The sequence below is a fragment of the Mchenga conophoros genome, linkage group LG3 (assembly GCF_057382185.1).
Source record: "Mchenga conophoros isolate Kocher_MC1m ecotype Shallow Benthic linkage group LG3, M_conophoros_male_GT1.1, whole genome shotgun sequence".
Lineage (NCBI taxonomy): Eukaryota > Metazoa > Chordata > Actinopteri > Cichliformes > Cichlidae > Mchenga > Mchenga conophoros.
In genome coordinates, this window is record NC_140528.1 from 8,359,043 (window position 1) to 8,374,190 (window position 15,148).

Below are 15,148 nucleotides of genomic sequence, written 5' to 3' on the forward strand. Positions count from 1 at the left end.
TAAATACTGATCTGTATGCGTAAACAGAGTGAACCTTTAAGACCAGTTGTCTGTACGATCAACTCAGTCACCTGAAACATCTCCAAGTTTCTGGCTTTGATCATCAACCTGTTGGTAGTTCAGCTCTGAACACCAGTGAAATGTTTCTCCCACTGAAATCGCTGCATTCATATGAACAGAATCAACGTTTTGGGATCATGGAGTTGTGGACAAAGTCTCAGTTAATCAGATAAAGTCAAACCTATAATTGGTAAAGAGTTCGCGGATGATATGCCCCTTGATCGTAAAGAAGTGGATGTTGTGTGGACTAAAGTTCAGAGTGGTGGGTCATTCATAAATATTCTGTTCCAGCTGCTGGAGGACAACATCATCACTTTTGTGAAGAACGAGCTGAAGAAGATCCAGAAGGCTCTGAATCCAAATAAGCCCCAGTGCTTGGAGTTTCAGAGGGAGGATGATGAGCAGAGGAGAAACAGCAGAGAGGCATTTGTGAAGATCACAGTGGACTTCCTGAGGAGAATGAAGCAGGAGGAGCTGGCTGACCGTCTGCAGAGACGTAAGAGGATTTATCTAAAGATTTAAGCTGCTGGATAAATGAGAGACTTGTGACACCAGTGTGTTCAGTCATTTCTCAGTGGGTCAGAAATTGTCATCAGCATTTTGTAAAATATGATTGTTAAAGTTGTATTTTTATTATTATTATTCAGAACTTCCAGCTGCTGTTTGTCATCGTAACCTTAAGTCTAAGCTGAAGAAGAAGTTCCAGTGTGTGTTTGAGGGCATCGCTAAAGCAGGAAACCCAACCCTCCTGAATCAGATCTACACAGAGCTCTACATCACAGAGGGAGGGACTGCAGAGGTCAATGATGAACATGAGGTCAGACAGATTGAAACAGCATCCAGGAAACCAGACAGACCAGAAACAACCATCAGACAAGAAGACATCTTTAAAGCCTCACCTGGAAGAGATGAACCAATCAGAACAGTGCTGACAAAGGGAGTGGCTGGCATTGGGAAAACAGTCTTAACACAGAAATACAGCCTGGACTGGGCTGAAGACAAAGCCAACCAGGACATCCAGTTCATATTTCCATTCACTTTCAGAGAGCTGAATGTGCTGAAAGAGGAAAAGTTCAGCTTGGTGGGACTTGTTCATCGCTTCTTTACTGAAACCAAAGAAGCAGGAATCTGCAGCTTTGAAGACTTCCAGGTTGTGTTCATCTTTGATGGTCTGGATGAGTGTCGACTTCCTCTGGACTTCCACAAAACTACAATCCTAACTGACCCTAGAAAGTCCACCTCAGTGGATGTGCTGCTGATAAACCTCATCAGGGGGAAACTGCTTCCCTCTGCTCGCCTCTGGATAACCACACGACCTGCAGCAGCCAATCAGATCCCTCCTGACTGTGTTGGCATGGTGACAGAGGTCAGAGGGTTCACTGACCCACAGAAGGAGGAGTACTTCAGGAAGAGATTCAGAGATGAGGAGCAGGCCAGCAGGATCATCTCCCACATCAAGACATCACGAAGCCTCCACATCATGTGTCACATCCCAGTCTTCTGCTGGATCACTGCTACAGTTCTGGAGGATGTGCTGGAAACCAGAGAGGGAGGACAGCTGCCCAAGACCCTGACTGAGATGTACATCCACTTCCTGGTGGTTCAGGCCAAAGTGAAGAAGGTCAAGTATGATGGAGGAGCTGAGACAGATCCACACTGGAGTCCTGAGAGCAGGAAGATGATGGAGTCTCTGGGAAAACTGGCTTTTGATCAGCTGCAGAAAGGAAACCTGATCTTCTATGAATCAGACCTGACAGAGTGTGGCATCGATATCAGAGCAGCCTCAGTGTACTCAGGAGTGTTCACACAGATCTTTAAAGAGGAGAGAGGACTGTACCAGGACAAGGTGTTCTGCTTCATCCATCTGAGTGTTCAGGAGTTTCTGGCTGCTCTTCATGTCCATCTGACCTTCATCAACTCTGGACTCAATCTGCTGGAACAACAACAAACAACCTCCCAGAAGTCTGAAACAGGAGAATCTGCAAAGAAACACTTCTACCAGAGTGCTGTGAACAAGGCCTTACAGAGTCCAAATGGACACCTGGACTTGTTCCTCCGCTTCCTCCTGGGTCTTTCACTGCAGACCAATCAGACTCTCTTACGAGCCCTGATGACACAAACAGGAAGTAACTCACAGACCAATCAGGAAACAGTCCAGTACATCAAGGAGAAGCTCAGTGAGAATCTGTCTGCAGAGAAAAGCATCAATCTGATCCACTGTCTGAATGAACTGAATGATCGTTCTCTAGTGGAGGAGATCCAACAATACAGGACTTCAGGAAGTCTCTCCACAGGTAAACTGTCTCCTGCTCAGTGCTCAGCTCTGACCTTCATCTTACTGTCATCAGAAGAAGATCTGGATGAGTTTGACTTCAAGAAATACTCTGCTTCAGAGGAGGCTCTTCTGAGAATGCTGCCAGTGGTCAAAGCCTCCAACAAAGCTCTGTGAGTAAACATGTTGTCATCGCTTCATTGTTAAAATCACGGGAAATAAATCAGAAATGCTGAGTTCAAAGAGCACTGTAACATTTTTTAAAATAGTAAATTAAATGATCATCAGTCACTCGGTAAATATATGGTAGTTTTAATGTTTCACTCCAGCATTTCTAAAACACACTTTGTTCTGTAACTCTTATCAAAGGACAATCCAGACCCAGCCTATAAGAACATGAGCTCTGATGCTTCAGCCCCTCTGACAGGTTTATTATCCTCAGCTTGTTCATTTGTCTCCAACTCCAGGAGTTTGGTTGTTTTATTCTAAAGCACAAACTTCACCTGCCAGACTTCACCTACATCTTTTTCTGATGTTCATAATTTAAGTTCAAGTTTGTATCTCACTTTCAGTGCACACTCTCCCTTTTTAAATATAAATCTCTGCTGTGCTGTCATGTTTTCATCCCGTATGGAGGGAGAACTTCGGTCTTTATTACTGAAATTGCCTCTAAGGTCGTGTTTCTTGTCAGTAACCATATGTAACTGTAAGGCTTCCATAACCAGTGTTATCACAGAATTACAGTGGGTTCACTCTGGGTCCTCTACAGTTTCCTCCCACTGTCCACAGACATGCAGTTAGGTTACCTGGTGATCTAAACTTCATGCAGGTGTGAGTGAGAGTGGTTGTCTGTCCCTCTGTGGGCTTAGTGGAAGAGACTGGATGGATCTCTGCTTTGTCTTTGATATATGCTGACAGCAAACATTCTCCATGAAGTCTGCATTTCAGCTCATTTCCTTTATACACACCTTTAACAGGAAGAGTTTTATACAGCTAGTGTTTAAAATCCAGTGTTATTCACAATACACAGGTAATGAGCATGATTATTGAATTACTAAAATTTTCTAAAATAATTGTTTTAGTTAATATTGTATGACAGTGTACACAGAATTATTAGCTCAGTAGGCAGAGTGGTCGCCCCATGATCATAAGGTCAGGGGTCGAATCCACCGAATAGTTACCTTGTGGTACCCCTGAGCAAGGTACCATCAAGGTACCAATCATGTGCACTGGACTGGTAGCACTCATAGTCTCATAGGTTTAAATAAATTAAAAAAAAAAAAAGGGTTCAACATATAAACAAATTTAATTTGATCACATATATTGTTTGTTTTTTTTTGTTTTTTTCCTTTCTCTCACAGACTGAGCAGCTGTAACGTCTCAGAGAAAGGCTGTGAAAATTTGTTGTCAGTGGTCAGCTCCCAGTCCTGTAGTCTGAGAGAGCTGGACCTGAGTACCGACAGCCTGAAGGCTTCAGCAGTAAAGCTTCTGTCTGCTGCAGTGGAGAGTCCACACACCAAACTGAATGTTCTGAGGTCAGATCAATTTGTATTATGTTTAGTTCTGTTTGTTTATGTGTTTGATGTTTGTTTTTGTTTATATCTTTATCCAGTTATCCTTGTTTCATAGCATTTTTATTCATTTCCAAGTTAAGGTAAACTTATACTAACCTGCTCAGCACAAGACAATAAGCTATTGCACCTTGATTACACTTTAACAACAATCTTTATTCATGTTTTTATCTTCAGACTTAACATATGTGAACTCTCAGAGGAAAACTGTGAAGCTCTGTCCTCAGTTCTCAGCTCACAGTCCTCTAGTCTGACAGAGCTGGACCTGAGTATCAGAAAGCTGCAGGATTCAGGAGTGAAGCTTCTGTCTGCTGGACTACAACGTTTAAACTGTAAACTGAATACTCTGAGGTCAGATCAGAAAACATTTAGTTTTTAGAATTATTAATTAAAGTTCATACATATGATGTTGTATCTTAGTATGTTTATGTTTCCTTTAAAAAATAGAAAGTCAACATTTAATGTTTTGAAATGTATTAACAAACTCTACATGAGTACTTGTTTTATAGATTGTCTTTTATTTTTCAGACTGAGTGGCTGTAACCTGTCAGAGAGAAGCTGTGAAGCTCTGTCCTCAGTCCTCAGCTCCCAGTCCTCCAGTCTGAGAGAGCTGGACCTGAGTAACTCTGACCTGCAGGATTCAGGAGTGAAGCTTCTGTCCGCTGGACTAAAGAGTTCACAGTGTGCAGTGGAAACTCTCAGGTCAGGATTCAAACTTTTCCACAGATGATCATTTGAAATGTGATTTATATTATTGTATAAACAGGTAACTTTTACAGCTGTCAAGTGAACTTTTATTCACATTTGAGTGGATAATTGGACTCTGAATTACTAAAAGTTGTTATAGTCATGTCTCTGTTTATTTAAAAAAATACTTCATGCACTGCCTAATTTAAAGATTTAGGCTCCTTTGGGCCCATAATATATATATTTGATTTCTTTGTGAATGAAATTAGGAGGATATTGGCGACTGCTGATTGGCTCGCTGTTTGTTTTTTATTCACAGTACTTAATTTTAAAGGCTGATTTCTCAAAATGAGATGTTTATCTTTTCTTCTACAACACGTGGAGCCACCAAATCTTCTTGCTTGATTTATTCATTACAGTTTGATTTAAAGAATATTAGACTCGTAACATAATAAATATATTTATTTCACTTCTTCTTGAGAGAAAGAAAGGGATGACTGGGTGAGCTCCAGTGGTTCATCCCAGCAGAGAGAGCAGCACACTGGGCTGCAAATGATCACAGTAGTAATGGCCATAGTTTGATAAAACAGGCAGTCTTACCCTGTAGATAATACAGGGTTCTGGTGCCGATGTGGGGGAGGGGAGTCGCCCGGTACTAACTACATACTACTAACTACCTCATCCAGATGTCTTCCCTACTAAACCTGATAAGAAGTAACTGCAGTAGCCTTATAGGTCAAATCAGTTTCACCTGTTAAAGTTAGCTCCACTATTAATTAGGGGTGGGGGAAAAAATCGATACTGTGTAGTATCGTGATATTTTGTTTGCTAATAATGTATCGATACAGGGACAGCAGAAATCGATATTTTGTTACAAACAATTTTTTCTCTGAAGTCAACATGCTCTGGAGTCAGAGCATGTTGACTTCAGAGCATGTTGATCCTTTTTCTGAGCAACAATCCTGACATTCCTTCACTGTCCAAATGTGTTTAACTTTTTTTTTGGCAGCAATAAACATGACAGTTTACTTATTTTAATTTAAGACATGTTTAATTTTAATTAAGTTTAAAACTTTTTTATTTAATGTAAAATTATATTTTTTTTAAAATTTACTTTCAAATTCTTCAGTTGCTGAATGGGCTGCATAGTTTTCATAAATTGCATAGTTCAGAATAGCTATAATTGTACCAGATGGTTGCATCCAGTTAAGTTGGACTAGACTGTAATAAAAACCGTTCAGTTTGTCAACAATAAAACTGACTGAAATGAGAGAAAGACTGAGTGTGAGACTTTGATATTAGATAAAATGAATATTGATAAAGTTTACCTTTATGTGGAGAATTTAAATATCGCAAAATATTTTAAAAAATCGCAATAATATCGTATCGTGCGTTAAGTATTGTGATAATATCGTATCGCGAGTTGTATGGTGATTCCCACCTCTACTATTAATGGTGTCACTTGTTATTTCTGGGATGAGTTTAGTAGCCTGAACAGCTGCTTAAAGGAAAGTAATTAAATAATAAAAATAACCTAAGTCCGGGGGAACCTGCAAGAGCTGTTTGCACAAAGAATAATGCTCAGACTTTGAGGTTTTATCGTTTTACACAAGGTTTAAAAATGAATGTCCACAATTGAATTGCAGAAATTGTTATTGAGCTAATACTGATGTAGTTGTTATCTTTGGTAAGGAGAGGTTGGAGGAAGGATGAGCACAGTCAGGCCTAAAGATGCTCTTAATAATAATAATGGATTGCATTTATATAGCGCTTTTCGAGACCCTCAAAGACCCTTTACAATCCCACTACAGGGAGTGCAGAATTATTAGGCAAGTTGTATTTTTGAGGAATAATTTTATTATTGAACAACAACCATGTTCTCAATGAACCCAAAAAACTCATTAATATCAAAGCTGAATGTTTTTGGAAGTAGTTTTTAGTTTGTTTTTAGTTTTAGCTATTTTAGGGGGATATCTGTGTGTGCAGGTGACTATTACTGTGCAGAATTATTAGGCAACTTAACAAAAAACAAATATATACCCATTTCATTTATTTATTTTTACCAGTGAAACCAATATAACATCTCCACATTCACAAATATACATTTCTGACATTCAAAAACAAAACAAAAACAAATCAGCGACCAATATAGCCACCTTTCTTTGCAAGGACACTCAAAAGCCTGCCATCCATGGATTCTGTCAGTGTTTTGATCTGTTCACCATCAACATTGCGTGCAGCAGCAACCACAGCCTCCCAGACACTGTTCAGAGAGGTGTACTGTTTTCCCTCCTTGTAAATCTCACATTTGATGATGGACCACAGGTTCTCAATGGGGTTCAGATCAGGTGAACAAGGAGGCCATGTCATTAGTTTTTCTTCTTTTATACCCTTTCTTGCCAGCCACGCTGTGGAGTACTTGGACGCGTGTGATGGAGCATTGTCCTGCATGAAAATCATGTTTTTCTTGAATGATGCAGACTTCTTCCTGTACCACTGCTTGAAGAAGGTGTCTTCCAGAAACTGGCAGTAGGACTGGGAGTTGAGCTTGACTCCATCCTCAACCCGAAAAGGCCCCACAAGCTCATCTTTGATGATACCAGCCCAAACCAGTACTCCACCTCCACCTTGCTGGCGTCTGAGTGGGACTGGAGCTCTCTGCCCTTTACCAATCCAGCCACGGGCCCATCCATCTGGCCCATCAAGACTCACTCTCATTTCATCAGTCCATAAAACCTTAGAAAAACCAGTCTTGAGATATTTCTTGGCCCAGTCTTGACGTTTCAGCTTGTGTGTCTTGTTCAGTGGTGGTCGTCTTTCAGCCTTTCTTACCTTGGCCATGTCTCTGAGTATTGCACACCTTGTGCTTTTGGGCACTCCAGTGATGTTGCAGCTCTGAAATATGGCCAAACTGGTGGCAAGTGGCATCTTGGCAGCTGCACGCTTGACTTTTCTCAGTTCATGGGCAGTTATTTTGTGCCTTGGTTTTTCCACACGCTTCTTGCGACCCTGTTGACTATTTTGAATGAAACGCTTGATTGTTCGATGATCACGCTTCAGAAGTTTTGCAATTTTGAGACTGCTGCATCCCTCTGCAAGATATCTCACTGTTTTTGACTTTTCTGAGCCTGTCAAGTCCTTCTTTTGACCCATTTTGCCAAAGGAAAGGACGTTACCTAATAATTATGCACACCTGATATAGGGTGTTGATGTCATTAGACCACACCCCTTCTCATTACAGAGATGCACATCACCTAATATGCTTAATTGGTAGTAGGCTTTCGAGCCTATACAGCTTGGAGTAAGACAACATGCATGAAGAGGATGATGTGGACAAAATACTCATTTGCCTAATAATTCTGCACTCCCTGTATTCATTCACTCTCACATTCACACACTGGTGGAGGTAAGCTACAGTTGTAGTGGTAGGTTAGGTTTTGCCCAAGGACAAAATGACCAAGACAGAGAGAGCTGGCTCATCAGACAGACAAGCTCATCTTGTAACCTACTGGTTCGCTGGTCAGCACACCAGCTGACTAGCACACCAGCTAACTAGCACACCGGCTAAATAGCAAATCAGCTAACTAGCAGACCAGCTAACGGCAGCCACAAGCTGAAGGACGATTAAATGTAGTGGAGATATCAGAGATGACACTGGTGTGTCCGATTCACTCTTTAGCACTCTGGTCACTCCAGTGTGTCAGCCAGAACACCACTGAAGGCCAAATGATCCCAGCATGTGGAATAAAGAGCTTAAGGTTTGGTTTGAGACACTTTATTCTTTCACTGATTGATTCTTGCGGCTGTGATCATGTGTGTGGTTTCTTACAAAAAGGAAGTACACAATACAAATACATGACAAATAAGATGAATAGATAAGTTACATATCCAGTTATATGTACGTACATCAGTATAGCTAATATAGCCATATATAAGGACAAAGATCACAGTACTATAATGCAGTAATGTTAAACAGAAAGGTGTATATCTACATAAATCTGTCCTATCAGTGATCAGGGTACTGTAGTATACTTCCACTACATAAACTATAGAAACTAAACGACATTAGTGTGACTTTAAGTTACCATCAGTACAGACGAACTGATGGTAGTTGTACAAAATAAAGGCATTGCAATTATTGTGAAGGGCTTCCGGTTAAACTAAGATCAGCTGATTACCTCATAACAAATTGTTTGCTATAGAACGCAGCTCCCACTCTTCATTAATATCATGTACTGTAACTCCCAAGTAACCATGGTTACCCAGCCACGCCCAGTAGTCTCCAGAGAGACCAACAGCTGGTGCACGTTGTAACGCCGTGGCTTTCATAGTCTCTCCTTTTTCTACAGCTCATGTGTTCTTCTTGTGATGGTGCGTCTTGAGGGAGGCTCATACATGCCGTCATTTGTTGATCCTAAGAACGTTCCTCAGACCGACTTCTTCAACAACACTAATCGGCCTGCAGTTTGTAGCTACTCACTTCACTGTGGTGTTTGTTAGCTTGTCTTTCTTTGGTTTTATCCTGACTCCTCCCACAAGCTGATCCTACGTAGTCTGCCCAAGCCTCCCACCTCTGTTTGTTTGGGTGGTTTGTTTGCTGCCATCAACAGCGTGTAATGCATTTAAGTGATACTTCAGACATGAAGTACTGCGACAATAAAAAACTCAACTTTGCTTAAAAATAACTTTAGTTGTATCAACACTGCCCTCTGGAATAATTAGACTTTGGTGACAAACTGATGTGATCTCCATGTTTCCTTTGTTGGACTGTGGGCGAGTGTCAGAACTGAATGTACTGAGTAACATGTGGAGTTTAAATATGTGTCAGTTCCAGTTTTAGAGCTCTAAAGTGCAGCTATCATGTTAGGAATATGTTAGGAATAGACAGGAACACTGAGCACACTGAGGTCAAATCTTTATTTATCCAGTTCATCTGTAGGCTGAGCTCAGTCCATCCATTTAGTGAAATGATGTTTAAAGGTCTCCTTGTTCTGTGAGCGTGCACAGATCCTGAAGCAGAAAGCCTGGGTTAACAGAGAAATGATCATCACTGTGATGATGCTCACCATCTCTGACTGGGATTTGAGGTTTTGTCAAAGCAGCAAAGAAAGCCTGGCTATGTTGGACTGGGTGTGGAAGCAGCTCCCAGTTTGAGTTCAGGAGACAGACACCCTCTCTACTTTGACGATCAGCTTCAAACTTTCCTTTTTGATAAAACTTATAGTTAGAGCTGGATCAGGTGACCCTGAACCATCACTTAGTTATGCTGCTATAGAGATGGATAACAGATGGATTGTTGTTTTGTGTGTCTGCAGTCTGTCAGGCTGTCTGATCACAGAGGAAGGCTGTACTTCTCTGGCCTCAGCTCTGACCTCCAACCCCTCCCATCTGAGAGAGCTGGACCTGAGCTACAATCATCCAGGTCTCTCAGGAATGAAGCTTCTGTCGGCTGGACTGAAGGATCCAGGCTGGCGACTGGACACTCTCAGGTATGGAGAGAATGTCTGATATAGGAGGAAGAGCTGGAATCATTTCCTGTGTCTTTCACTCACTTCCTGTTTGTTTCCTGCAGATGAGACATGAACAATCACACATGCAGGAATATTTTCAGGGACAGACACACTAGTCTAGCTGGATAGTACATGGATATTTATGTAGGGGGTCTTCAAGGAGTCTGTTTGCAGGAACATTAATGATAACTGATAAGTCATGTTGAGAGTTTCATTAAAAGTAGACTTACAGTTAGGTAATATTTGGACAGAGACAACATTTTGTAACTTTAGATACAAGTATCAGCCATGTGTGTGTTTCCCATGCTGTATGTCCACAGTCACAGTGACAGTCAGTGACACTGACAGAAGGATGAAACAAGGCTGTGAATCATTTCAGTCTGTGTGTGTGACAAAGAGGCAGACAGGAGCAGCTAACATTTGGAAATGGAAGCTTACTGGAAACACTACATTCACGGCTGAATTCACAATAGATTTGTTCTCAAGTGCACATTTAGCAGCTAATGCTAATACTGTTTTCCCTTTGCTTTCTACAGCAGCTATTGCTAAGTAGGCCACTTTGCTCCGCTAAGGATTTGTGTGACCATGATGGAGACTCTGATAAGCTAATGCTGCTAAGCTAATGCTGTTTATGGGCCCTGTTAGAATCAATATTTCATTCTCATTCTGTTGTTTGAGAACAATATTAACGTTTCACATCATTATAACACAAGAGAAAAGGGTATTGGCATTAGCTACTAGTGCTTATTCACCTCAAATTACCTTTAGCTGCTAATGGCAGCCTACTTAGCATTGACTCCTCACTAATATAATGCTAATTTACATCAAATTAGCATTAACTGCTCATATTGTTATAAGGAAAGAGAAAACGGTATTAGCATTTGCTGCTAATAATTATTCACCCCTAATTAGAATAAGCCGCTAAAAGCAGCCAACTTAGCATTAATTCCTCACTTTGTTGTTACCCAACGGAAAAGAGTATTAGTATTAGCTACTATCATTTTTAATAAGTAAGAGAAAACAGTATTAGCAGTAGCGCATAATGCTAATTCACGTCAACGTAGTATTAGTTAATAATGCCAGCCTACTTAGCATTAACTGCTCACTAATATAATGCTAATTCGCATCAAATTAGCATTAGCTGCTCAAGTTGTTATAAGGAGAAAGAGAAAACGGTATTAGTATTAGCTGCTAATAATTATTCACCCCTAATTAGAGTTAGCCCCTAATGGCAGTCTACTTAGCATTAACTCCTGACATTGTTATAATGCAGGGGAAAAGAGTTACCATTATCGGATAATGCTAATTCTCATCAAATTAGCATTAGTTAATAACGGTAGACTTCATATCATTAGCTGCTGTCATTCTTACAAAGCAAACAGTATGAGCATTAGCTGTTAATCCTTTTTCATCTAAAATTAGAATTAGCCACTAATGGCGTATTGTTAAAAAGTAAGAAAAAACATTGTTAGCATAAGCGGATAATGCTAATTCATCTCAAATTAGTATTAGCTAATAATGGCACCTGCTTAGCATTAGCTGGTCACATTGTTATAAGGCAAGAAAATATGGTATTAGCATTAGCTGCCAATTTCTATTTACCTAAAATTAGCATTAGCCACTAATGGTAGCCTATAGCAAAAACTTCTTAATGCTAAATGAAGTTAATTAATGCTAAGTAGGTTTAACTGAAATTAAAGTAGTGTTAGCATTAGCTGCTGATATTGTTAAAAGGTAAGATAAAACATTGCTAGCAGCAGCGGATAATGCTAACACACATAATAATTAGCATTACCTAATAATGGCAGCCTTCTTAGCATTAGCTGCTCATATTGTTATAATGCAAGGGAAAAGAGTTGGCAAAAACAGTGTTAGCATTAGTGGATAATGCTAATTCACCTAAATTAGCATTAGCTAATAATGGCTACGTACTTAGCATTACCTACTAATATTGATATAAAGCAAGAAAATATGGTATTAGCATTAGCTTCTAATGCTTTCTCATCTAAAATTAGAATTAGCCACTAATGGCATCCTATTTAGCATTAACTCTTCACATCGCAAGGGAAAAATTAGAATTCAATAAAAAAAAAAAGTGTTCACATTAGCTACTTGTATTGTTAAAAAGTAAGAAAAAACATTGTTAGCATAAGGGGATAATGCTAATTCACCTCAAATTAGTATTAGCTAATAACGGCAACCTACATAGCATTAGCTGGTCACATTGTTATAAAGCAAGAAAATATGGTATTAGCATTATCTGCCAATTCCTATTCACCTAAAATTAGCATTACCGGCTAATGGCAGTCTACTTAGCATTAACTCCTCACTAATGTGATGCTAATTCACATTAAATTAGCTTTAGCATTAGCTGCTAGCATCAGCCTACCTAGCACTAGTTGCTCACATTGTTAAAAGGGAAGAGAATACGATATTAGCATTAGCTGGTAATATTTATTCACCCCTAATTAGAATTAGCCACTAATGGCAGCATACTTAGCGTTAACTCCTCACATCGTTGTAATGCAAATGAGGCTAACTTGCATTAAATTAGACTGCTGTTATTAGCTAATGCTATTTAGCAGTAGCTGCTCACATTGTTATAAAGCAAAGGAAAACGATATGAGCATTAGGTTCTAATGCGTATTTGCCTTAAATTAGACGTAGGTGCTAATGGCAGCCTACTTAGCATTAGCAGCTCAGATGTTATAATGCTAGGAAAAAGAGTGTTAGCATTAGCCGTTCACATTGTTATAAAGTTAAGGGAAATAGTGTTAGCATTAGCTACTCACATTTTTAAAAAAAGTAAGTGTTAGCATTAGTGCATAATGCTAATTCATGTCAAATTAGCATTAGTTAATAACGGCAGCCTATTTAGCATTAGCAGATAATGTTGACCTTGGCCCACTGGAAAAGTTAAGAACTAAAGATTTAGGAGTGTTTCTCGATAGCTCTTTCTCGTTTGAGAAACAAATGAATTCTGTTATTAAAACCAGCTGTAAGGTTTATATTGTTGATTGTCATTTATGCTTAGAAATATTTACTCATATATGCTTAGAGTTGTATAATCGATTGCATGATGATAGAGGTTTGATCCTGAGTAGTCTGTAAAGACTCTGTGTGCCTTCCAGAGTGCTCTGGCATGCACACAGCACTTGGGGCCATGAGAGAGGTCGTACCCTCTCTTACTGATTTATGGTGTAGGACAGGGGTCTCAAACTCAATTTAGCTGGGGGCCGCTGCAGGCAGAGTCTGGGTGAGGCTGGGCCGCATTAGGTTTTCTACAAGAAAGGCATGGTTAAAAAATTCCAATCTTCTCACATCTCTTTATTTTTATTTTTTAACACAAAATATGAAAAATGAATAAACAAATTAAGAATTAATAAGAAAATAAATCAATCTGTAATACATAAATAAAATAATAATAAGATATTTTTAGTCAGTGAACTTGTGTGTATCTTTCAGTCTTCTATATCTGCTGTGTTTAGATTGAAATGTCTGTATTAACAGTTCTATAACCTTCTTCTGAACATGAATGGAACACTGGAGAAAATGAACTGTTCTTCTGAACATGGCTTCTCTTGCCTACTCCTTGCTGCTAGAGACCTGGCAGCGTTTCCTCTCGCATAGCCGAGCCAGATTTGGCCTGAGGGAGGAAGCAGTTGCGACCCTCAGTATGTCTTGAAGATGATCATCCGTAAGTCTGGACCTGTACTTGGACTTATTGAAGTTCAAAGTGGAGAAGAGCTTTTGGCACAAGTATGTGCTACCAAAAAGGCACATGGTCCGCTTGAACATTCGGGAAAGCCGAGGGAAACTAGGGCTCAAGTCTCTCAAAAATTGTCCAAGCTTGTCTGCTTTTCCACTCACCTCCCTGAACTTTGCTTTGAGTTCAGAGTTGCACTGCAGCTCAATGAGCTCCATTTGAAGCACAGAAGGGGCATCTTGCACATCAAAGGAGAAGGGGTCTGCAAAAATGTGAAAGGTGGCTCTGTGTGTCTTGAAGTCAGCAAATCTGTGATCAAATTCCTCCTGTAGCCTCAAAATGACATCAACATACTCGTCAGCACTGAATGGTGTGCCTGCATCCACGAGTGCCTTGCATGCTGGGAAATGGCAAAGGTTTGTCTGAGAGAGCTGAGCTTTCCAGAGCGCCAGTTTTGTGGAGAATGCTGTCACGTTGTCATAGGCAGCACTGACAAGTTGCCCCTGGCTTTGTAACGTCTTGTTCAGTACATTAAGCTCATGTGTCATATCAACAAGAAAAGCTGAGTCCATGAGCCATTTGGGATCAGTTAGCACAGGAACACTAACTCCATCCTTCTCCATGAAGGCTTCACTTCTGCTCTCAACTCAAAAAGTCTCTTTAATACATTTCCCCTGCTGAGCCAACGTACCTCAGTGAAGTCGAGCACATCCCCATATTCTGACTCCATTTCCTCTAAAAAAGCACAGAACCTTCGGTGCTTTAAGCCCCTGGATCTGATTTGGTTGATGCATTTCACAACAATAGACATCACATTGTCAAACTTCAGGCATTTGCTGCAAAGGACCTGCTGATGGATGATGCAGTGCAGAGCAATGGCCTCCTCCACGCCTTCCTCTTCCAGTTTGTTTTGTGCCACCAGTCCATGTTTCCTGCCTGTCATTGATGGCGCTCCATCTGTTGTTATTCCAACAAACCTCTTCCATGGCAAACCAACATTCTCAATGGCATCACACAGCTTGTAAATATCTGCTGAGCGGTGGTCTGGCCATGCATTGGAATTACTGTGAGCAGCTCCTCCATCACTTCAAAACTGTCATCAACACCACGGACATACATTGGGAGCTGGGCAGTGTCGGTGATGTCTGTGGTCTCATCAAGAGCGACTGAGTATACACTGAAACATTTGGCTTTCTCACACAGTTGGTCATAAATGTCACTTGACAGGTCAGAAATGCGATCTGCTGCGGTGTTGGCAGAAAGGCTGATGTTGCTAAACTGACCTTTCTTTCCCGGACAGACTATATTTGCAGCCTGCAATATGCACTTTTAGACAAATGCA

General features: G+C 40.3%; 1 protein-coding gene across 1 annotated transcript in view; it reads left to right on the forward strand.

Moving 5' to 3' along the window:
• Positions 1-727: 727 nt before the first annotated feature.
• Positions 728-15,148, forward strand: part of LOC146577154 (protein NLRC3-like) — a gene marked incomplete at its 5' end in the record, with an annotated part of 19,801 nt that continues 5,380 nt past the window's right edge. The window contains 5 exons of the mRNA XM_085269713.1: positions 728-2,505; positions 3,694-3,867; positions 4,081-4,254; positions 4,432-4,605; positions 9,906-10,079. Coding sequence (XP_085125839.1) covers positions 728-2,505; positions 3,694-3,867; positions 4,081-4,254; positions 4,432-4,605; positions 9,906-10,079 — 2,474 coding nt within the window. The remainder of the gene's footprint in view (positions 2,506-3,693; positions 3,868-4,080; positions 4,255-4,431; positions 4,606-9,905; positions 10,080-15,148) is intronic.